This window comes from Durio zibethinus, chromosome 23, assembly GCF_047325235.1.
Source record: "Durio zibethinus cultivar Kanyao isolate XHJ-2024 chromosome 23, ASM4732523v1, whole genome shotgun sequence".
NCBI lineage: Eukaryota > Viridiplantae > Streptophyta > Magnoliopsida > Malvales > Malvaceae > Durio > Durio zibethinus.
The window spans coordinates 2,579,923-2,604,969 of NC_143184.1; the positions used below are offsets into that span (position 1 = coordinate 2,579,923).

The 25,047-nt window shown below is 31.0% G+C and overlaps 2 protein-coding genes across 3 annotated transcripts; both read left to right on the forward strand.

The window, feature by feature from the left end:
* Positions 1-12,282: 12,282 nt before the first annotated feature.
* Positions 12,283-17,405, forward strand: ARF11 (auxin response factor 11). Of its 2 annotated transcripts, none has more exons than XM_022914861.2 (14): positions 12,283-13,031; positions 13,485-13,600; positions 13,769-13,864; positions 13,976-14,032; positions 14,298-14,450; positions 14,536-14,620; positions 14,744-14,834; positions 14,938-15,102; positions 15,196-15,309; positions 15,399-15,471; positions 15,561-15,708; positions 15,797-16,428; positions 16,516-16,703; positions 16,796-17,405. In XM_022914861.2, the coding sequence occupies exons 1-14, from the start codon at positions 12,977-12,979 to the stop codon at positions 16,941-16,943; spliced, it is 2,121 nt and encodes a 706-aa protein (XP_022770596.1). In that variant the 5' UTR covers positions 12,283-12,976; the 3' UTR covers positions 16,944-17,405. The 2 variants fall into 2 exon arrangements, with proteins under 2 accessions (XP_022770596.1, XP_089609247.1); XM_089753121.1 differs by lacking the exon at positions 12,283-13,031 and adding an exon at positions 13,175-13,285.
* Positions 17,406-23,071: 5,666 nt separating this feature from the next.
* LOC111313338 (uncharacterized protein At4g00950) lies at positions 23,072-25,047 on the forward strand. The gene is made up of 2 exons (XM_089752685.1): positions 23,072-23,829; positions 24,548-25,047. The coding sequence occupies exons 1-2, from the start codon at positions 23,185-23,187 to the stop codon at positions 24,620-24,622; spliced, it is 720 nt and encodes a 239-aa protein (XP_089608811.1). The 5' UTR covers positions 23,072-23,184; the 3' UTR covers positions 24,623-25,047.

The window sequence follows — 25,047 nt, forward strand, 5'->3', positions numbered from 1 at the left end:
TTTTCTAAGCTTGAGAGCTGAAAACCATAAGTTTAGCATGTAATGTTGATCTTCTGTTTTTTTGTTTTGGAAACATACGTGTAGCTTTTGGCCGAACTAATTTTGGAAGTCAGTGATCGGTAGGTTATGGTTTGCAAGCGGTTCTCTTCATTCGAGCTTTTTTAGATTGATCCAACATCAAGATTTGGGCATCGTAAGTTTGAAGAAAGTGATTGAACCCTGAACACGACTCAGCCTTTGTTGTAATCACATTCAAATTAGAACTGGATGTTAATCATTAGATCCTTTACTTTGTGTGAAGCAAAGATGAAAGAATTTGAGATGGATTGGAAGGGAGTAGGAAGATGACTTTACGAAACGAGGAGGGTCGTCAATTTGTCATTTATCCCCAACACTTTCTTAGTCATGTATATAGGTAAGATCCACTTAACATTAATGTAATTTTTATATTTTTTTATTTTAGATCAAAATTATTATTTTGATTCAAATTATTTAAAATTTTCATTTTGATTCAAAAAATTTTTAAAATATAAAATAACACTAGTGTAAGTGAATTGTTTCTCATTTATTTATATATTATACATATATAATACTATTGTAACCATAGTGATTTTAAAGAATAACAATAATACTATCAAAACTTGGGTGTGGCTTTGTGTAAACATATCCTATGCTGTAGTCATGCGTATGAAAGCTACACGTAGGGGTCTGAATCAATCATTAATTTAATTCTAATAATGATAATTTATTAAAAGCCAAAAATCCGACCTGGAAAAACATATTTAGTGTGAGTGATTAAACCAAAACTTTTTGTCATTAAAAACCAAAGCACAGCCACCAACCCATTTACATCCAAACAGATGCTATATGTACTCCATTTCTATTTTGCCCCCACACTACCCATTACATTAAAGATTTTGGTATATTGTTTATTCTACTAAAAGAAATGGACCCCACTCTCTTATAATCCTCTTATGTACTACTGTTTTATTTCTCTTTCGTTGGTTTTTGGTTTTTGAAACGTATGAGATTTCTTCAATCCGCACCTCAAATTCACGCAGATCCACGCCACGTCTTCGCCTATTCATATATTAAAAGCTCATAGTAAATAAATAAAATAAATAAATACCCATAAATTATAAAATCATCATGTAGTTTGATCCACCCGATGCTTCCTGTGGTACAGCTTTTGACTTTTTTTTTTCTTTTTTAATTCGCCTGCCTAGCTGACCTCCACTACAACATTTCTTTTTTCACTATTTTGTTTGGTGATTAAATAATGCTAAGGCTACGGTTCTTTAATTTTTATTAATTATTTATTTATACAATTAAAGACCTTTACATTCCTAAATATAAAAGATGATGATGTTTTTCTTTGACCCCGCCATCACCTGCCCTCCTACGTTGCTCATCTCATCCCTCCATTTCTACTCATTATAATTAATTATCCTTTTTTTTTTGTTACTTACCAAGTGATTTTTGGGAATTTTTTATTCAGAAATTGATTTTAGTATCTTTTTAAATGAATAGTCCAAAATTTTAGTAATATACGTTTTGATCCAAAATTTTTTTTATTTTATGATTTAATTAAAAATGTTGACTTCTTTGCTTAAAGGAGAGAATATAAATCCACGTAATCTACCCTAAAAATCTAAGAACAAATTATTTCGTAATATTTGATGGAACATTACAATAAAATCTCTATCTCTTATTTTCTTAATTATTTTGATTTACACGGTAATCAAATTTAAGACTTTTTTCAATAATGCCTATGGATCCGACAACCCTAAAATTAATAATAATATTTACAGTGATAATGATGAAGGAAGACAAATAATATTATCCAACCAAAAAAAAAAATGAGCATCAAAGGAAAAAAAATAGGAATTAAAATGTTTGATTTATTTGCCAAAAATGTGCAAACGTGCTTGGGGTTTATAAATAAACAAAAGAAAATCAAAGGGAAATGGAACCCCTCATGAATATTATCAACTCGGCACCTTCCAAATTGAGATTTTAAAAAGCCTTTTTTTTTCGTCTCGGTCGTGAAAAGGTGAAATGACTTGCGTTGGAGGGCCTCGTTTCTGAAAAGAATGAAAAAGACAGGACCTCCAATGGATCTCAAGATTCTTGGCTTAGAATTGAATCTGACGGCTCACAAAGTTGTCAAAATGAGTCAAACTGTCTGTCGTTTTTGTACGGACAAAGATAAACCAATATCCCATCTCAGCCCCTTTCTTATGCTGCTTTAAATATTAAAAATAAAAAAAATTAATATCATAAACGATATTAAAAATTATAATATAATATTTTTAATTTTTAATTTTTTAATTTGATACGTAACATATAAATTTATTAATTAATATAATATTTAAAAAAATTTTATTTATTATATATAATTAATTGAAACTAATCAAATTAAAAGTGAATATTATATTATTTAAAATATTCATATTTATAATTGATATCATATTAAAAAATTTTAAATTTAAATATCATATTAAATATTTTATTACAATTTAAAAATTATTCATAATATTAATTCATTTATTTTTTGTTACCGTCTAATTCTAAACTCACTACTGTTAATTAGGTAATAAATAAACACAGAGATGCCGGCTGCCCACCAAAAAAGATTTTCTTTTCTCGATTGTTTTAGATTTTGATTTTTTTTTATATAAAAAAAAGTGACTATCAAATAATAAGACGAAGCATGGAGAAGAAAGTCCACTGCAGAAGCAAAACTAAAACCAAACTTCATAAAATCCAGCGGCCCATTGTTTGATTTCACATGTTTTAACATGAACACCACCCTTCAATCTCACCCTTTCTTTATTATATTCCCAAGGCATTAAGATAAAGTTCGCTTTTCTAAGCTAACATTTATAATTAGTGTACCCTACATCAAATATCCTAGAACCATGGAGTTGGTATAATATAAGGGTGGCCAAATTTTTCTTTAGTGCGTGGGGACTGTGGAGCCTCATCTATTAAAGTTTAAGCCACAGGCCAAGGCCAAGGCCAAGGCCAATGCCAATGGCAAAACCGAAGAAACACTAAGGCAAATTGGTTTCCACATGGGGGTGTGCATTCACAAAAAAATTAACTTAGTCCCACACCAATCATCTGTTTCCCATTATTTTTTTTCTCCAAAAAAAAAAAAAAAAATGGGCTTCCATATTCTCTTCAGGTCAACCTCTCTCTCACATTATTATTATTATTTTTTAATGTTTTTAACTTTAACGAGACCCAATGAGAAAGGGAGTGCTTTTTCAAAATAAACCCAAAGTAATGGGAACAAGTTAGGAGATCCTGTCAAGATACCAAAGCACCCCTCCCTTTTTTTTTTTTTTAATACACAAAAATTTGTATTCATGGAGGCATCGAATCAAAGAAAGAAGCAAGCACCTTCGAGGATCATTTTCTTTGCATTTGTCATCAAATTATTGATGCCAATATATTATAAATATCTAATTTCTCTTCGACAACTTTGATAGTCATGGATATCTCATCTCTATTCCTAAAGGAATCTGCAAAATTTGATGGACAAGATTATACGGCAAGGTTAATACAACTTTTTATTTAAAAATCTTAACCCTTCAGAGGTGCCTAGAGGTTTTTTTTTTTTTTTTTGGTTATCAGCTTAATTGAATTACAGCCATCAATAGAGATTTTATTGTAATGTTCCATCAAATATTATGTAAATCAAAGATTTTATTGTAATGTTCCATCAAATATTATCATAAATTTCTATTTTTTTAATTGTTATTATAATACAAATTTTCTTTAATTTATGTTTTGGGGTTTTTTTTTTCTTGTTTTATTTAGTCAAAAGAGTTGCTTAATCTTGAAAATATGCAAAGTTGGAATAAAATCTTCATCTCTAGCTTAATCAAAGTTTTGTTCTCCAAACATGCCTTTTCTCCTTCACTTTCGGTTTATTCTTTAAAAAGATTCAAAAAAAAAATAAAATTACACGATTTAATTTTTCGTTGATTCATTTCATGGTCGAGCAAGGTCTGATGCTCTAAAGTAAACAACAATATTTCGATGCTTAATCAAGATTTGAGCATTTAATTTTGATTAAGTATAAAGGAAGGAAGTGGGTATAGATGGGGAGAGGCTATGGCAATTGATGTTTAACCAAGTTGTTTGTTTTTGTCTATGATTAGTGAAACATATTGGCTGAATAAAACGGTGGTTTGGTGGTTTAATTAACCATAGTTAAGATTATATGATTTGGATTCCACCTCCACCACTAAGCTTTGCTTATTGTATATATTTGCAAAAAATATTCTCATCCGTACTTCCACAAATGATAATTGAATAATGATTTGTCTATTACCGTCGGTTGCTTGAAATGAACGGTCCAACATTATACTTTAAAATTCAATCTTTTTTTTATTTATTTTATCATTAGTAGAGAATATTTTTGAAAACATGTGTAAATGTGAAGACGTATCTATACACCTTATTAAGTTACATTGCTTCAATAAAAAGATTGCAAGATTACGAGCGAAAGTGTAATATTCCATCAGCTAAAATTAAGTGCTAATCAGAAGCAGCTTGAATGATAAGAGTATGATCAATTTTTTTTTTGGCATTTTTCATCAACAATTGGCATTGTTCTTAAATGCTGTGGTGCTGACATCAAGTATATTCGTTTTCAGTGCAATTTATTGCTTAATTAAAGTCATCCTTATTTGTGGGTAGTGGAGCATGCCCCCATCCGATCAGTCAAGATCCTCCTATCCTATGTCTTCCTTTTCAAACATTATATAATTTTGGCCTCCCAATCTCAATTTCAATCACTCTCAACTCTCAAATTCATCCAAGTAATTATCATCCTTCTCTCCCTCACCTTTTTTTCATTTTCTTTAGCACATATTTTTCAACATTCAAGAAATCACTTTGCTCCATCTTGATAAAACCAACTGCTTTTCACACATTATTTATTAATCAAGAAATGTAGCATTCTACCTCTAAAATCAATGTATAAAATAAAAGACAAGAAAAAGATTCATATTATATGCTCCATTTTTTTTCCTAAATTTGTGGAGTACTTACCATGTAATGCAATGGTTATCAAGTAAGAAATTGAATTTTAATTCAATAAATTTATATAATTATTTAAAAAAAATTATTTTTCATATTCTCAAATTATAACTTATTTTGTTAAAAAAAAAAAGAAAAAAAGAGAAGATTGTCATTGGTCACTATTTCGAATACAAACGTTTTTCAAATGCATATGTAATGTTTACTTCTATCTTCCTTATCACCCAACATGCTTTGAGAAGTAAGCAATATTCCTTGACAATAAAATTCGTTATTAAGTTTGTAGTAGTAGGTTTTGTTTCATTTATTTTTAAATGTACTCCTTTAAGATTTTAATATGCTTTTTTAATAATTAAGGGATCTTTGATTATAAACGATATTATTGGTTGAATTCAAACCATTTAGGTTGAGATAATCTATATTTGATTCTTAATATCATTTTCATACAATTATTTATCCTCTACTTGCTCAACCCCATATATATAATAAATCATATTAAAATCTAGAAGATATTTTTTTCATAATCAATTTGTTTGCATTTGTTGTTTGCTTCGTCGCGGTGAAACCTAAGAAGGCTAAAACCAAGGACGAAAAACATATGCATAGGTTACATCTAGCTTTCTTTGTTTCTTGGTTTATAAAAAAAATTTTTTTTTTTTTTTAAAGGTGATGTGTCCCATTTTCGAATGACTGGGAGGTTTCGCTATGTTGAAGAAATCGGAAACAGAATGTCCTGCATCGGAGAAGGCAAGACAAGTCGGCTGATGACACGTGAGTACGAAAACGACCAGACCACGTGGCTAAACTTTATGAGTTTCGGATATGACATGTACTTTGGACCACCCCTAACAGATGGGCATGGTTAGAAAAAAAATCTTTTTATGCTACTTTTTTGTTTTGCACTCGCTTGACTCACGCCCCTCCCAAAGAATGTGCCAACACTTGCTATTTCACGTTTGTACCTTTTTTTTCTCTACCCTAAAGACTAATTAAAGTTGCATTTTTAGGCTTTGTCAATTTTTTTTTATTTAAATACAATGTTAAATAATAGAAAATTTGTTCTTTTGTTTAAAATTTTGGTTTTTTTAGTTCAAATAAAAAACTCCTAAAAATATATTTTGCAGTGAAATATATTTTTAATATTTTATTTTTATACATATATTTTAAATATTTCAATTATTTATAACATTTTTCATAATAATATCAATTTTTTAATCATACTTTAAAATGCATTTTTTCTACCTCAAAATTTTTTTCAACAATACTAAACTAGTCTTATTATGAAAAAAAATATTCATTTATACATGTTAGTTAACATGAAAGGAAATTAGAGCTTAAATTATGGAAACCAAACAATGACATAGTTAATATATCAAAAGGTTTTCCTAACTACTGCTAATCTTAAGACACTCTTATATTAAATGTAATAATTAACAATTAATTTGATAAATTTTAATTTATTATGAGAAACTTTATTTAATATGATCATTTAAAAAATATTTTTTTGATTAAAAAAAATGTTGTTAACATTCTTGTTGGGAACACTCGTATATTTATATTTTTTTTATCACATTGTATTTATAGCCTCGCTTTGCAAGTTTTAAAATATTTATTCAAATTGTTATATACGCGAGTAGCATGACAAGTACAAAATAAAAAGTCAATAACAAAAAATAACACTCGAATATTGATTCAACGGTATATATATTATATTTTAAAAAAAAAATTAAAAATTTTAGTCCTTCATTTAAATAAAAACATAATAACAAAAATATATTGTCACTTTATATAATATATTGTCACATGTGATTAATTAATTTTGAATATGTTGCATGTAACCTTTTGTGACATCAAAAACACATCATGTAGTTTGACAAAAATATAACTGCAAAACTTTGGTCTTCTAATTTAAACACAAAAAGTTCCTTTTTATATATATATATATATATAGCCTTTTGACTTTTACCTTGTGAATAAGTAAGATTTGAAAAATCATCCTAACATAAATAGTACATTTATAGCCTTTCCACGTTAAAAATGTTGACATCTTGAACCATGACGCAAGGTTCTGGGTGCAATTAATTGAATATGGCTTTTGTTTCATTACTGGTATTTTATAATGAAGACTAATAAAGATTAGTTATATAAATTTAAATATATATTTTAGAGTTGCTTATATGGATATAAAATTTGATATAATATTATTTGTGTTTTATGTATATTAATATTGTTAAACATGTATAAGATAAAAAATATATTTAAATAAAATCTATCATACATATATACATTTAAAACGTGATACGAATTAAAAAATATATTTAATTAAATAGTGTTATTTAGGTTTATGTTTAACATATTTAACACATTTTATATCTATTTTAATTTAATATAAATACATACAAATATTTTAATTTTTAATTATTATATTTAATTATCTATCCAATATAACTATATAAAAATATTATAATCATTTAATTATGATTCTAATTTAATAATTAATATGAAATTATTTTTGTATTAATAATATAAATACAATATAAATAATAATACTAATACGATGAGTCACTATTTAATAATTTATTTTTTAATCTTTAATAGCTCATATTTTAAATTTATTATTGTTAAAAACAAATATGGTTATATATACATTTATTATTTTTATTTTAGTAATGTATGTATTAAATATGTATAAATCTTAACATATTAAATATATATAGAAGTTTTGTTATTTAAAAAAATAGATTGAAAATAATAATATACATTTAATTGTTAATAACAAGTAACGTTTAACATTATGGTCATTGTCTCATTGATCAAACTAATCAAAATTACATGAATATATTATATGATATTATATTGATAAATTATTTTAACTAACATGTATAATGATAAGAAATTATATAATTATATTAATAATATGAATCATGATAATAGATTACTTTAAATTATAATGATTAATATAAGAGATTATACATTTAAAATTACATATGAACCCTTTCTCTAATAATTATAAGTTGCCATAGAGTTCTAATCATTTTGGACTCTCTAGGCTTTTAAATTATCTTAATTTCAATGAATTTAATTCATATACTTCTATTAAATTCTGATTGAATAATAATTGATAACAATGTTAAATGTTTATACTTAAATTAAATTGATTGTTTTCTCGTTAATGACATGATAAACTATTGCTTAATTCTTCAGTTATTTAGTATTAGTTTTACTTGGTTAATTGTAACTTGTAAATGGATAATTGTTTCATATTTTAATCATATTTATTCAATTTATATTTAAATAAATTAATTATATATTTATTAGTCGTATTATATTGAATATATTAAATATGTCGTATTCGTATTTATTATTTAAAAATTTTATAATTTATGTTATATTTATATTTTAATAATTAATATTATTATACGTATAAGACATAACATGAATAAAAATAATTTATTTTTATTCTAATAAATTATAAATTATAAAGAGTCAATCGTTGAATGGTTGTTATTAGAGTGTTAAATTTGTAAGTTTAATGATAAAAATTAATTTTTGATATTTCAAGTATAAAAAAATATAAATAACTAAATTTTCTTATTTATTTTATTTCAGCCAAGGAAAAATAACAGCATAAGAAATCAAATTTGCATTAAAAATAATTATCGCGCTTGTGATACAATCAACCTAAAGGATGCGTGGGATCAAATGCAACAAATCTGACAATCTATTGAAAAACCACACACTTACAATGCGTTCGATGGGTCCCAAAGCGACAGGGGCAAAATGGGTAAATCCTCAATGCACAACGCTGCAAAATGAAAAATCCCAAAACAGCCCTCATTAATTACTCATTACCGAAAAAACAAAATTAATTATTTTATATGAAGAAAACCAAAAATAAACCCCAAAATTCTCTGCCGGCTTTACACGAGCCAACACGGTTTGCCTGGCATGATGCATACATAGAAAGAGACGGCGATCGGCCACAAAAAAAAAAAAAGAAAAAAGGCTAACGGCCTCGACAGATGTAACGCGAAAGACCGGAGCTTCCACTCCCATGTTTTTTTTTTTTTCTCCGCCAAGGCAAGCCCTTACGTTTCCCTAGGTGGCGTCAAACAAAGCAATCAGTGATGTGATGTACAATCATTCAATTGTAAGCCGCCTTTATCAGACGACCTGCATTCCCTTTTCCAGGGCCAGTCGTACGGTTTTCGTTTGATTCCTATTTATAAAAAGTAACTGCGGTCGTTACATTTACTCCTACTATGAGTAAATTTTTTTTTAATTTGTGTAGATGTGTAACGCTGGTGATCATTATTCCTCTTGTATTGTTTTGTAGAATGTATTGGGTCTGTTTCATCTAATATTATTAATGCCGTTTTGGTATTAGTTGTATTGATCAATATGCTTTAATTATATTAAAATATAATATTTTTAAAATATTATTTTATATTAAATTTGATATAAAGTAGTATCAATTATTTTAGTTACTTTTAATTTGTTTTGATAATTTTAAATAAATTAATTTATGTAAATGTGATTATATTTTATATTTTATAAATTTATTTTTTATTATTTGAATATTTTTAATCTAAAAAATAAAATTAATTGACGAAATAATTTTTAAAATTTATGTTTTTTTATTTTTTTACTGTAACTTTTTTTATACTTTATTTTTTAACTCAAGATTTATAAATATTTTAATATCTTTTAAAAAATAATTGTGCTTTCTTTTTAAAATTTAATAATTATGAAGCAAAGTTTAATTTTTTTCATATTTTTGTTTTTATCTTAATATTTACATAAAAAATACTCATTTAAATATTATATAATCATATTAAGTATTTAAAAATATTATGATAAATTGATGATGATGTTTCTTGTATTTTTAAATTTGTTTATTTGGTTTTTAAAAATATTACAAATTTATTTTATATATTATTAATAATATTATTATGTACAAATGATGTATATTTATAAATTTATATGTATTAAATTAAAAAATTTAAAATAATATATCAAAATAACTTGTACCATCGATATATATATTTTAAATCAAAATATTATCTGATATGATATTAATAGCCATAATTTCATTTCAATGACTAATGATAATTCGATGGTGGATTATAAATGATTGTTATGTCATTGAACATATAATCACGAGAAAGAAAAAAATAAAAGCATATAAGAGCATGCAAAACTTTAATGTTTTTTATCTACAAAATCTACATTTTCAAATAAAAGAGAATGTGTATAGATTCATTATGAAAACATTCTCACGAGATAAATTGCATGTATATATATATATATTTATATTTATATAAGAGTCTCAAATATAATTTCTTATCCAAATATAAATTATATAAGATAATATTATATTTCTTAAATGATTGTCAGTTCAAGATTAAAATTATTGAGATATTGTTTTAGTGGTAATAAAAAAATCTTAAAATTTTGAAGTTTTAAATTTAATTTTATGTTATATTTATTTAGTTATGTGTTAGTTGATTGATTGATTGATTTGATTGATTTAATTGAAATATTTTTAAATGATTGTAATATTTTGATTATGATTATATTATAATTGTAATAGTAATTTTGTAAAAACAAAAAAATCAATAATTAAAATGATATAAACTCAATCACTTTTTATAATAAAAAAATCAGAATCAAGCTGTCAACTCTCCATTTCATTATGAAATGAATTAAATAATAATAATCAAATTATTATTATACTTAAGGACCGAAACTTTTATTTTTATTTAATCAAGTACATTGAATATTGCTAATATAACTATGGCAATTAAGCTATCATGAGCAGGGTTTTACTCACATGCTCAATTTCTTTGAAAGGATGAAACATTTTTTTAAGGGAGATGCGTCCTCGTTAAGAATTCATTCTAATTTGAATTGATTATAAAAAATTAATAATTTAAATTCATCGAACTCAAACTTATATCAATAATTTAAATTAATTTAAACTCAAATTATTTTAAACTAAAAATAGTTAGAAATAAAAATGATCAAAAAAATTAACTGGATATTAAATTAAGTGTAATTTTATTTAAAAATATTAATTTAATAAAAATTATAAATATAACACAAAAATATATATGTTATTTTATTTATAAAGTTTTTTTTTATAATTTATAATATGATTTAAAATAAATTATATCTTTTTAATTATATATGGATATTAATTATCATGTGATTTTGAGTAAAGCATAGAAATAAATTATTGATTTGTGTATATAAATTACATTTACGATATAATTATATTATTAATTTTTAATCATATAATTTAGAATAAATTATAATTATACTAGAATCTAAAATAATAAACTATTAAATAATGAGTTACAATTACACTAAAATGATTATTTTTATTATAGTTATGTTATTAATATAAAAATAATATAAAAAATAATTGCATATTAAATGTGTATTATAATTAAATATTTAAATAAATTTACTATGATTGTATTAAATATGCAATTGTGTATTATAAATAAAAATTAAAATAGTATTTATATAATTATGTTAAATTAAAATAAATATAGAATTATTAAACACATCAAACAAGATAAACATGTTTTGCCTATTTTATACGTGAATTTGTATGGTATTAATTAATTAAACATAATTTTTATATCTAACATATGTTAAAATTTATATCGATATAATTAAATATGAAATATTTTTTTTTTAAATTCATATATTTTTTATTATAACATTTTAATGTTTTCGTATTTAAAATTATAAAATCTAATAAAATTATATTTTTTATTTATATAAAAAATAAATTTAATTTAAAGCATATAAATGACAATGTTTATATTTAATTTTAAAATAGTTAATTTTTACTTTTTATTTTTTTAAAAAAATTATAATAAAATTTGACTCAAACTTAAATAAATAATTTAATTATACTTAATTTTAAAAATTAATAAATTAAACTTGAAAGGATTCAAAGCCTTCAATCCAAAATTGATCCACTTTTTTTAAAATTTAAAATAACTCGAATTTGAATTTATCAGACTTATAACCAACACCTGAATCATCCCATTGTCATGGCTAAACTCATTCTAGAATTGTAAACACAAGTATTGGAACTACTAAAATGAAAAACAATTTTAATGATAAAAAAACGTGACCAAGTTATGAGTGGTGAGATAGAAAAAGTGCAGAGAAAATCACATGAAGCGAGGGGAAAAAGGACTTAAAACTAACTCATCTATGAGAGAAACTAAAAAAAGCAACTGAAGCAGAGAGACTAGAGAGAGAAACTTGAGAGTAAACTAAAGAAAGAGACCAGAGACAGAGAGGGAGACAGAGAGAAACAAAGAGAGCGGTTTTGGGGATTTGGTAACATCGATACAATTTTCTGAGCTCTTTCTTAGAGAGGAAAGGAAGGGAAAAAAAAAAAAAAAACAAGAAGAACGACAACAACCGCAGAGGGTAGCAACTACAGCATCACTCTTACATTACGGAAGTGCTTCAACCCTCCCCCCACCCCAAAAAAAAAAAAAAAAACAAAAAAAAAAGAAAAGAAAAGAAAACAAAGCGGTATTGAAGACTCCAAAAAAAGTGGTTTCATTGGACAAAAGCAGAAAGCGGTTTTGTAACTGAAGCAGAGCAGGAAAAAGATTATTGAAAGAGGGAAAAAAGAAAAATCCACACAGTCTTTACGGAGAAACTACCAACAATGAATTCATATATAACCGTCGTTACTATTTAGTCTTTTTATTTTTTTTTATTATTCTCTTTTTTTCTTTCGTTATTTGGAGTCTTCTTGGGGGATCTTCTCTGCTCTCATTAATGGGGTAGACTCTGCCTGCTTCAAAGACTTTTTGGCTTTTAGCTATAGTGTTTCTTCTTTAGTGCTTTGCTTTCTCTGCATCGTCTGTACGACCTCCTTTTGATGGCTCATGTAGAAGGTAATCCAAGGGTTTCCTCGATTGCTCATGAGGAGTCAGGTGAGTGTTGAGTTACAGAAAAATGGGTAAACTTTTTTTAAAAAATTTGTATGTCTGTAAAAATGGCTCTGCTTGGCTGCTCAGAATCTATGAGGAAAAAAATGGGTTTTTCTTTTTGCTGTTGTATGGTTACGGTACGGACATTGGTGTTTTTGCAAGCCCAACTGGGTTGAGTTGAGCAACTTGAATTTTTCTTGGTAGAGTTGGAGCTAAACTTTTTTTGAAGGCTTTAAATCATGACAAATCCTTGCTGGGTAATTTTGCTTGTTTCTACTTTCTATGCTTTTGTTCTTTTGCGTTTGCCTAGCAACCAACAGGAGCTTGAAGTTTTGATTTTTCCTTTTTTCCTCTATGGTTTCTGTTGGACCTGGTTTGACTTTACTTTTTGTCTTTCTGAAATCATAACTAAAAAATATTTTTTGTTGAATTTCCTTTTTATTTTTTGTTTAATAGGTGTGGGTGTTGATGATCTATATCCGGAGCTATGGGAGTTATGTGCAGGACCGTTGGTGGAGATTCCTCGGGTTCACGAGCGAGTCTTTTATTTCCCTCAGGGTCACATGGAACAAGTAATTCTCCTTTTTTAGAAACTATTGTTTTCTTCATAAAAAAAATGCTTCGGTTTAGATCGAAAATTTGAAATCTGCCACTGATATTTCTCTTTTCTTGGCTTTGTCGTTCAAGATTTCTGTTTTTTTTTTTTTTTTTTTTTGAGTTTGCACTGTTGTGTTCTGCAGTTAGAAGCATCAACTAATCAGGAACTTAATAATCAAGCCCCGCTGTTTAATCTTCCTTCTAAGATCCTATGTCGCGTTCTTCACTTCCAGTTACTGGTATTCTATCTCTGATTCTGTTTCCTATTATTTCTTTATTTTGTTTTTCGAGCTTGAAGAGGTCCTCTTATTGTTATTCGTGTCTTTTTTTTTTTTTTTTTGTTTAAATAGGCAGAAAAAGAGACAGATGAGGTTTATGCTCAGATCACTTTGCAGCCTGAAGTAGATGTAAGTAAACCTATCCCGTCCATTCATTTCTTTTTATTGTTCCCTATTTCATACCTTTCTTTTTCCGGTTGATAGATATTCTGAGGAAATGGGAATGAAAACATATAATTTAACTTAATTTAATTATTATTTAGTTATATTAGTGCCTTAAATAAGTCTCAAGATTTGGATATTTTCTAAGTTATTGTCTCCCTTGAAGAGAGATAAGATTTTTTTAATTGTTTTCTCTAGTTGTTTTTTATGCATGCTTATGTTATCAAATCAGCAAAGTGAACCTACAAGTCCTGATCCCTGCCCGACTGAGGCTCCAAAGATGACGGTTCATTCCTTCTGTAAGATTTTAACTGCATCAGACACAAGCACTCATGGAGGATTCTCTGTTCTCCGAAAGCATGCCACTGAGTCTTTGCCTCCTTTGGTAATAAGTTTGGTTTATTCTGTTAATAATAGACTGTCACATTCTGGTGTTTGATTAAGCCCGTGTTTCTATTCATTTAAACCAGGATATGAGTCAAGCAACCCCAACTCAGGAGTTGACTGCCAAAGATCTTCATGGGCATGAGTGGAGGTTCAAGCATATATTTAGGGGTAATGGTTTCAGATTTGCTTTCTTAACCTGTCATGATTCGGAAGCAGTAAATAAACCTCTTAAGTAGAATATATGAAACTCTCTTGTTGATCTGTTTTTAACTTGTAATTACATATGATCAGGGCAACCACGGAGACATTTACTTACAACAGGGTGGAGCACCTTTGTCACAAACAAGAGATTGGTTGCAGGTGATGCATTTGTGTTTCTCAGGTACTTGGACTTGTGGAACTTTTTTTTCTTCTTGTGCTTGTATGCTGGTTCAGGTGTGCCATTTTGCAGTCTCTTTTGTTGTAACTGCATTTGCATTTTTTAGAGGTGATAATGGAGAACTAAGAGTTGGAGTTCGGCGGCTTGCTCGTCAACAGAGCACAATGCCTTCGTCTGTGATATCTAGCCAGAGCATGCATTTAGGAGTGCTTGCTACTGCTGCTCATGCTGTTACAACTCATACCCTCTTTGTTGTGTACTACAAGCCAAGGTTTAATGTTCTTTCTTGGTGTAAACATAGTGGGCAGTATTAGTTTGTTATTCTGGTTATCTCGGGACTGAGTTTCACTTTGCTCTTGTTCAGGACAAGCCAATTCATTATAGGAGTAAATAAGTATCTGGAGGCTATTAACAACAGATTCTCCGTTGGCATGCGTTTCAAGATGAGATTTGAGGGAGAAGAGTCTCCTGAGAGAAGGTATTTTGTGTCTGTGTGCTTGTGCTCTAATGTTTACCTTTTGTTTTTCTGATCCTTTTTCCGTATTTGGATTTCTTTGTCAAAATCAGGTTCACTGGTACCATAGTTGGGGTTGGAGATATTTCCCCACATTGGTCAGAATCTAAATGGCGGTCCTTGAAGGTTGAATATAGTTTTGAAGTACTGATTTGAAATCCTAAATTCTTTTCTTGTTTTTGATAGTAGTTCTACCCAACTATTTCTCCCTTTAGATTCAATGGGATGAACCTGCAACAATACAAAGGCCGGAGAGAGTTTCTCCCTGGGAAATAGAACCATTTGTGGCCTCTGCTTCTATAAATCTTGTACAACCAGCTGTAAAGAGCAAAAGACCACGACCGGTTGATATTCCAGCTTCTGGTGTGGGAAAATTTTATTCTTTCAAGTATTTTCAGTAGAATTTTGGGTGCTGACTTTATTAACTTTGATTCATTAATTAAAATTGTAGAAATTACTACAAATTCAGCTGGTTCAGCCTTCTGGTGTCGCGGGTCAACCCAGTCTCATCAACTAACCCGAGGAGGAAGCACACCTGATGTCCAAAGCAGTGAAAGCAAAGTTATGTGGTCTATGAGGCAGAAAGAAATTGATAATAGTCTTATCAATAGTAGTGGAGGCTATAACCCAAGGACTCGACCTGAAAATGCCTGGCCACCTTCTCCTCATATGAATGTCTCTCTAAACCTTTTTCCCGATTCAATCGATGACAGCAACAAAACTGGAACACCTCAGACTGTTCTCGCTGGTTATGCCTCTTCTGTTCAATCAAGGCAAAGCAAGGGCCTGATGCATGACCAAGTTGAAAAAGGAAAAAAATCCAAGATTTCCACAGGTTGCCGGTTGTTTGGGTTTAATTTGACAGACAGCACTAGTGCATCTGTGCCCCCTGACAAGGAACAAGCAAGCACAACTGTCGATTATAATGGTGTGAGAGGGTTGATTCCAGCTGCATCTCATATTGATCAGAATCCAGAAACTTTGAAGTCTTCAAAGGAACAGAGGCAAGTTGCATCAGAGACATCAACAAAGGAGAAGCAGGCTAAGCAGGGTGCTGCTACTTCAATGCGAACTCGAACTAAGGTAAACTTTGGGGTATCTATTGGTTTACTGTTAAATTGCATTCATTAGTTAAGTTCGTGATCAAAACAATACTTTTGGATTCAAAAGGTACACATGCAAGGGATTGCAGTTGGTCGTGCAGTTGACTTGACTGTATTGAAAGGATATGATGATCTTGTAAATGAGCTGGAGAAAATGTTTGATATCAAGGGAGAGCTTTGTCCCCATGGTAAATGGTCTGTTATTTTTACTGATGATGAGGGTGATATGATGCTTCTGGGCGATGATCCATGGGTGTAAGTAAACTCAGAAACATATCTGTTATTTTATTTTATTTTTTATAAGAGCTGGCTTTTAAAACATCGGTTGCCCTTTATTTTAATTGTAGGGAATTCTGTAAGATGGTGAGAAAGATCTTTATATATTCGAGTGAGGAGGTGAAGAAGATTAGTGCAAGATGCAAATTTCCAGCGTCATCCTTGGAGGGTGAAGGGACGGTTGTAAGCTTGGATTCAGAACATAGGTCTGAAACATGAAAGTTTGAAAACCCTTATATGGTTTTATTTTGGTTTCCTTGGTTTGGAATGGTAGGAGAAGAAATGTTGGTAGTTTATTTTTCTTAGTTTTGTTTTGTTTTTTTTTTTTTTTTTTTTTTTTGGAGAGCATTGCTCAAGGACAATAGGAGAGTGAATGAAACGCATTGGGGAAAGTAAACTCGTAATTTATGGTAGAAGAATGGGAAGACTTTTAGGTTTAGAAGTGGAAGGATTGTGTATACCTTTGCTTTGTTGGGTGGTGGTGTGGTTTCAGTGAATGAGCCTGTAAAAATATAAATGCATGCATTTAATTTGCGCTTAGTTCATGTTGGTTGGTTTCCCTTGGGTTGGCATAGTCTGAGCTGTAGCTTTCACCATTGTTTGGCCCCCTAGGGAAAGCTGACCAAGATATTGTTTCAGACATTGCCTTGAGATTTCCATTTATTTCACTGCGTTTTGGAATCAATCTCTACGGCTGTGATTCCTCCTGGCCAGACGGCCCCATTGTGCTGTCAAAAAGTTACCGGTGGCCAAAAGCTGTGCTGCTGTTTCCTATTGCAGGCCATTCCACATTATGTGTCCTATCATTATAGTTGTAAAGTTTATGGTCCCAAAATTTTTCCTATGGGACAGAGCAGCAGGTTAGGTAGTGTTTCAGACATACAAGGGAGGGAGCTGGTCTAACATGATAGCTAGTCTTGTTAGGTTTGGCAGTTCTTGCTCGTCACTTGCTCGACCATTGTAGAACCCACCAACATTATCTAGGTTTTTTGAGTTAATTGATTTAAGTGTTAAAGGGGCGTGGCTCCCTTGCTGACAATTGCTTTGCTATACTAGTTCCAACATACTTCAATCTAGACTTGCCGGGTTAGTTGTTTTTATTTTTGCTTGGCCTTATTAATGATTTTGGCTCCATGAACTTAGAGATAAGAGCAAAAGTTCCATTTGGTTGCGGAATGAAACAGAGCAAATGGTGATCATGTTATAGAATAAATGCGATTTCGGAGAAAAAAAAATACAAAGTAAAAAGAAGAATGAATGCGCCAGTGCGGCAGGCGGCATGGATATAAGGATCAGAAGCATAGGAGAGGAGAGGGAAAGAATGGGTTGGGTTCTATAATATAGGGGGGAAGGGTTGGGGGAGGTGGGTTAGCTGTCCCTTTTGCAGAAATATGTCCAAAATGGGGAGAGGCAACATAGGTAAAAGGTTGTTTTCTTGGAGATATTGCTTCTGCTGAAGGCAGTAACGGTCCGATTGGGGGACGGGAAAATTGGACTCTTTAAAGGTTGTGGAATATCCATTTGAAAATGACATTCATTCAAGATATTGGATTTGATGACTGTAGTCTTCGTCACCCCTATGTTTCTATTTCCAATCCATTTTTAGTATTTCTCTCAAAAGAAGAAAAAGCTTTTTATCAAAAATTTAGGTGAGAAACAACCCACCGGTCAGTATCAGCTATGAGAAACTAGGTTTTTAAAACGAAAACGACTTGGACAAGTGAAAGAAGCTACAGAAATTTTTGAACGTACCAATGACGAAGAATTAGAAATCAAGCAAAGAGCAAAATGAATCTTAGCTTAGACAACATGATATATGATGCAGCTTTTGAAAGTTATAGGAGTTGGAAGATTTATGCACGTAATTTAGTAGGTAAAAGGAAGAAGTCAAGGATAGATTAAAAAATTTTTTTTTAAAAAAAAGGCAAAGGATTCTACACGTAATTAACGGCAACTTGTCTATTCAAGGACTATAGAGAGAACATGGAAGAAAGTCTGTCTCCTCAACGTGTCGGAAACATTATATGAAGGTCATTTTCTTACTTGCTAAACCAAAGTGTATACATTATCAAGAGTATAATAATAATAATAATAATAATAATAATAATAATAATAATAAATTAATATAAAATGATTTTGGCCCAAAAAAAGAGCACATAAAAGGATCTGCTCATTGTGGATATAAAATGTAGGAACGAAGGATATATATATATATATTTTAAATAATTAAAGCAATTTATTTATCCAAAATAAAGTAAGAAAACTGTTAAAAACAAGTGACAGGAATTAAAAAAAAAAAAAAAACTTAATTTAGTTTCCATTCTTATTATTATAACAATAATTTCATGTATTATTCAATAATTACAAAAATGAACATGAAGAAACTAGGAAAGCCATCACTTAACATTCGGTTCTAAATATGGTGGCCCATTTTCTCTGTCCAGCGAAGCCGTATTCCTAAAGTCCACAATCCAGGTCTTATTGCGAAGGCCCAAGATCTCATTATTTTGTTCTTTATTGGGTAAATTTTCGGCCTCCAGACCCACGTAATTATGTTACCCCACATGGCCTGTGTGGTTAGTTAATTTTGCAACCTTGTTTGATAACTGGCTTTAACTCTTAACATCAGGAACTCTGGTGGAAATTTTTTTCAGGATTCCCTTACGCTTAGAGCTTTCCTCTATTAAACTTCCATAAATTTCTGGAAGAACTAGAATCCTTGAAAATGGTAACTGGTAGAACTGTCGTAAGACAATTACCGATGGGCCGGATGGATTACTGGAGATGGGTCAATGGTGGTCCCCACATGATCAGGTCACTTACCCATGGCCATGGGCCTTTTTTCCCTATCAATTACAATGGATAGACCCGGAAAGACATTCTAGCAAAATTGTTTCACGCAACTACTCCCACTTACCAGAATGATAATCAAAAGATTTGTTGTCTAGTTGGGGTGCATTTTCATGCTCATAGCAGTGATTTGTGGGGAAAAATGGTTAGAATCCAAAGAAGGGAAAGCTGTGGCTTCATTGACTTCTGCTTATTCATTCAAGTTGGGGATTTGATTCTAATGTTCAAGAGAAAACCATGAAACCATATTAAAACGATTCTATTACGCCTACGAGTAGACCATGAAAGGACCTCTCCAACACGAAAAAAAAGGCGTCGGGGGGGGGGGGGGGGGGGAATTTGACTTTCCAGGAGTTTGGAAGTTGGTTTACTGTTGAAATTTGGAAATTGATAAGGTGTAGCTAATTTGAGGTCAAATATAATAGTATAGTTTATCTTTCCTGATTACAACTTTTTAAAATAAAACATGAAGGGATCACCGATCACAAAAGGACCAATCACCATACCCGCATTATCTTGTTGCTTGCAATGAATTATGCATATAGTTTTGGCCAATATTTCAAAGTCACTTTCAATGAATTATTTTGATAATTAATATGATCCATCTTTACGTGTAACGCTGGAGGCAGCAAGTGCTTTGAGACTTGTCGGTGCTTTGAAAGCTTCTACATGAAGAAGAAAGGGGGAAAAGAAAAAGATATATTCAGCATGTCCCTGATAATTAGGATGAGAAACAAAAAAGAATGACACAGAAAATAGTTATTGCTGTATAGTTGCTTTAGGGTTGGTGCCATTTTTTGACGCTTTTAATCATATTCTTCTTCCAATTTAGTTATTGAATAATAGCGATGATTACTTGGTTTAGCAAGTTTATTACAAAATAATGAGTGGTGACCCACCCACTCTTACTAAACCATGGTCCTTTCATGATGGAACAGTATGCAACTGTAGATTGAACTATAATATTCCCATTTCTCAATTACTAAAAATTCATAAAAAATGCTCTCGCTTTTTTCCTTTTTCTTTTTTCTTTCTTTGTCGTCTGTCGACCTGTTTTCCTTTTGTCCATGCATCAAAGAATCATCCTTGTGTGGCCACTTTTACCTTTTGTTGCAGGGATGACTAGATTTGCCCAAGGATCAGCTATTAGACGTGACACTGAGAATGGCTGATCGTAGGGTTTGTCTTTAGTCTAAGTGATTAACTTGGAAGAGCGAAATAATGTGGACTTAGAATTAACTTCTATGGGGAATTGAAGTATGACCATCCTTCAATTAGTTCTTTAATAGTCATTAACACATTAAGATTTTGTATTAGTTAGATAATGAATCTATTTGGTCCTTGAGCTTTAAGTTTCTTTAAAATCACAACCTTAATTACTATTTTTTTTTATATTTTAAAGATGTTAAGATTTGAGTTTTAATTATTAAAATTAAAAATTTAATATTCTACCGAATTACATAGATATCTTAGTTACTAATTATGACATCAAATGCATAGTTGCTCTCTTTCTGGCCCTTTCTTTTACCCCATGGCGACAATGTTGTCATATATCTTTTCTGGATGCTCAAAACGACCAAAGAGGATTCTGTAATAAACACCGCCTTAAAGATGGTGAAAAGGAAAATGGTAGCCAGGAAATTAGACTAGGTGAAAGATTGATTCTTAATGGTTTTCAAAGAGAGCCTCAAGTCAAAGGAGAGATGAGTTACTTTTTCCATTCCCCTTCAACCACCCCGCTTTATAAGCTTTCTCCCCTATTGACAACCATTATTGATCAATCCATTCCTACCGCTTTCACCCTTTTTGACTTTTACATTATCAGCAACGGTCGGTAGCTAAGCTGGCGATAGAGTCCTCTGCTTTGAGTCTTTTATCTGCCGTTGATCTTTTTGCTACCTCACCACCTGTAAAAGTGACCCTAGCTGGTCGTAGTTTTCTATTAGAAATAGACAACACCCAAAAGTTATCGACCAGAGTTAGCAGCTGCATCAACATTTGTTGCAATGGCGTTATGTTTGGATCAGGTTGTATGGATTAAACCCAAATTGAAGCAATTAAGGCTGCCAATTATGTTATCCAGATAAGACATTTTCAATTTAATGAAATTGAAACATATTAGTTTTCTTAGCACGTCATATATATGGAGCTACAATCAGTTTCAAAACCGCATAGCCTTTCCAACTCAGGCGTGATATTTGATCTGCCTAACTTGTTGGAGAAGGGACATAGACATTCGACTATATTGTCCGAACAAGGCATCTTTTAATAATTGATATATATATAGATATATATATATATATATATATATATGAGGTTTTTGAACTCGTGGGGGCACAAGTTCCGTAAGTGTGTGATCGTATATTTGTCCAAACTCGTTGATTTCTCGGACTGTTGCGCATGTTTGCTAACTTCCAAAGGTCATACATCTATTTGATTGTACATTGTGCATTGTTGAATAGACATTAATTTTCGGTTCAGCTTGTAAATCATGAATAATGGTATTTACATTCCTTCTCATCCACGCTCGTTTATTCGTATCCTCTTTGGTTTGTACAGTTAAATCAATCTTAATTCTTATGTTCGATTAATAAAATTTAGTTAGAAATATGTGATTAAAAAAAAGGAGAATGAAAGAGAGAGATGGCTATTTTTAGAGAAAAAATTTTGATCCTCATTTTTCATATTTTGATGATCATAACCAAGACTCAACATGAAAAAACATGTCGCAGAACCGCAATTGGCAAGTGAATAATGGAAAATGCTGAAATTTGGTGGCAACGAGGAATGACTTGTCTGAAAGGGCATTTGTTGATCAAGTAAAGTCCAAACAAGACAAGCTCCGAAAAAAGCAAGGAGTGATTCTCCCTCTGGATCATGCCAAACTGGCATCCAATCCAATGAACTTCCAGGTACAATCATATAGGCTCGTGACCACCGTAGTTGCTTGCACCCAAGCCTTCACACCAGTTAAAAATATATTTCCAAATTTCTTCAAGTTGCCACGTCTCTTCATTTTGAATGAAAGGCAAACCAGTAACAGTTGAATAAAGCTGAGATCACCCCAAAGTAGATTCTTGCTTTAAGTACTTTCACTGTTTAACCTTTGGTTTCTTATCAACCTTTTAGTTCAATTTAAAATGGGAGGGTTTAGGGTTAGGTGCCTCAGTCAACATCTTTTGAAGGGATATGCAATGCAATCAAGGTATCTTGCTTATGATTTACTTTTAGTAGTAGTACAATTTTTTCTATTGATGAATCGCAAAATCAAACAATTCATTCCTATTTGACAATGACATTCCATTCTTGTTTCTAAAGCTTGTTTTTTTTAGTCTTTAACACATGGCTAGCAAGATCATGATAAAGTTTGAGAGCTCATAGGAAAAATATAAGAACGGCCATTGAATAACCTTTGCTAGAGGTAGAGACTGAAGATAGCGACGAGTGATTGACTTAAAAGGCTGGCTTTTTTCTCACGAAAGCCTTCTATCCTCTCCTCTTTGTATCTCATTTTTATATACTATAAAAACAACTCTTCCCACTCCTCATAATAGACAGTGAATTGTATAGACAAATCGAGGGTAGAGAAAGACAGCGATAGAAAGAAATCATGGGATCTGAGGCACAGAACGAGTCAAGCTACACACCAATGCTACCGCTGTTTTCAGCTCCACATGCACACATGCAGTCGCCAGAAAGATCAGGGATGTTAACCCCACCATTACACGCCTCAGCCTCGGTCCCATTTCGCTGGGAAGAGGAACCTGGAAAGCCCAAACCTTGTACCACACTCACCACTTTTTCTAACCCCAGTGACGTTGCTCCAAAGTGCCTGGAACTGCCTCCGAGATTGCTACTGGATGCCAAGATTACCAAACTCCCCTCACCCACCACAGTCTTGGAAGGTCCTTACATGGGCAGGGCTAGATTTCAGTCTTCTTCTTTTAGAGTGGGAAGTGAGTGTTATGGATCTTTTCGTTCTGGCAGTGATAGTCCTGAGATGGTGCAGCTTGGTAGAATGGTTCTTAGCCAGAGAGGGTACAAAGAAAAAGGTTTTCTTGGTTCTCGGAGGAGAAGGGCCTTGAAGGCTAAAAGAGAAGTTGGTTGGAATGGTTATGTCTTTCCATCTTCTGGGGATAGAGATAGTGAATGCAGCAGAGAAGGAGAAGAAAGCAGTAGTACCAGTGTTAAGATCACAAGAATTAGAAGGGTTGGCAGCTTTCCTAGCCTCTCTCATTCCAAGTCACACTTCTGGGTAAGTTTCTTTCAATTTCTTTAATTACATATTTGTGTCTTTGAGGGGTGTTATCATTCTGTTCCTTTCATCGGGAATACCCAATAAACACCATTTCCTTCCTCTAGACCAAAATCCCTTTTACTTCATCTTTGAATAATTTTGCTTATTAATCACTGATAATTCACTTAATTTTTATGGAGAATTAACAATACACGGCAATAAATTGGGTTCCCGTGATGGCACATTGGGATGTTTAATTAAATCAAATTCTATTGGCTTAAATTTGGTAAATCTTGTGTAACCGGACACAAAAATGACAAAGGAAGGTAAATGATGGATCAAGCATTCAAGTTCAACTGATTTGAACCACGGTAGGCGGGTAGGGCGAGATTACCTGATATAATTTGCTCTCAAGGTTTGGTTGCCGTAGGAGGGACCTGGCTAGAATCGAGTGTCCCCGAAGAAAATTTTCTAAGTTGTAGGCGCCCACCTCATTTTCGACCTACTTTTGGAGTTTCAATCTGTTAATTTCTCATTTCTAGAAAGCATAAACAATCATTTTTTTAGTTTTTACTGTTGACTTTATAATAATGTGCTACTTCAATTAGCTTTGTGGGCAATCTATATTTATGCAACTTAATTTCAATCCCTGTCCTCGTTCAAATAAAGCTTTTTGTTTTAATTTTTGTACAACAACATTCGAAAAGTTGTTTGATTTGTTGCTCGGACATGACAGGCAAGTATCTATGAAGGGTTAAAGCAAGTGGTTCCATGGAGTAAAAGGGGAAAGAAGGATGGATTTATGGACTGACTTTTTCTCTATGATACAAACAGTTGATAAATTGTCCGCAGGCTGTGTTCCAATCCATTTTAGCCGGTTGATATTTTCCTGTGAATGATAATGACTAATCAAATATAATTTAGCTAGCCCATTTCTACTTTGTTTCTTCTATACTTGTGGGGCTGTATTCTGCTATGTTTGTCTGTGGCTATGGCTGCAATCTTGATCTTTTGCATGTAAACCAGCGTGAAAGTTTTCAGACTCTGTTGGCCTGGATATAGCAGCAATAAATGTACCAACAGGCCATCATACCGTGGGCAGGGGAACTTTTACAAACGACGTCAAATTTATGGCTTAGCTCTTTCGATTGGGGTAGGAAAGTGTAACATTACCACTCCATTGTGTATCATAACAATCTTTACCACTTATGAATTACTACTAGCTTCATTTCCTTC

Bases quoted from the DNA above. Each gene is read 5' to 3' on its own strand.
- LOC111313338 (XM_089752685.1), top strand. From the start codon at position 23,185: ATGGGATCTGAGGCACAGAACGAGTCAAGCTACACACCAATGCTACCG. The intron at 23,830-24,547 runs GTAAGTTTCTTT...CGGACATGACAG, and splicing joins ATTCCAAGTCACACTTCTGG to GCAAGTATCTATGAAGGGTT.
- ARF11 (XM_022914861.2), top strand. From the start codon at position 12,977: ATGGCTCATGTAGAAGGTAATCCAAGGGTTTCCTCGATTGCTCATGAG. The intron at 14,451-14,535 runs GTAATAAGTTTG...CATTTAAACCAG, and splicing joins CTGAGTCTTTGCCTCCTTTG to GATATGAGTCAAGCAACCCC. The intron at 15,709-15,796 runs GTGTGGGAAAAT...TTAAAATTGTAG, and splicing joins GGTTGATATTCCAGCTTCTG to AAATTACTACAAATTCAGCT.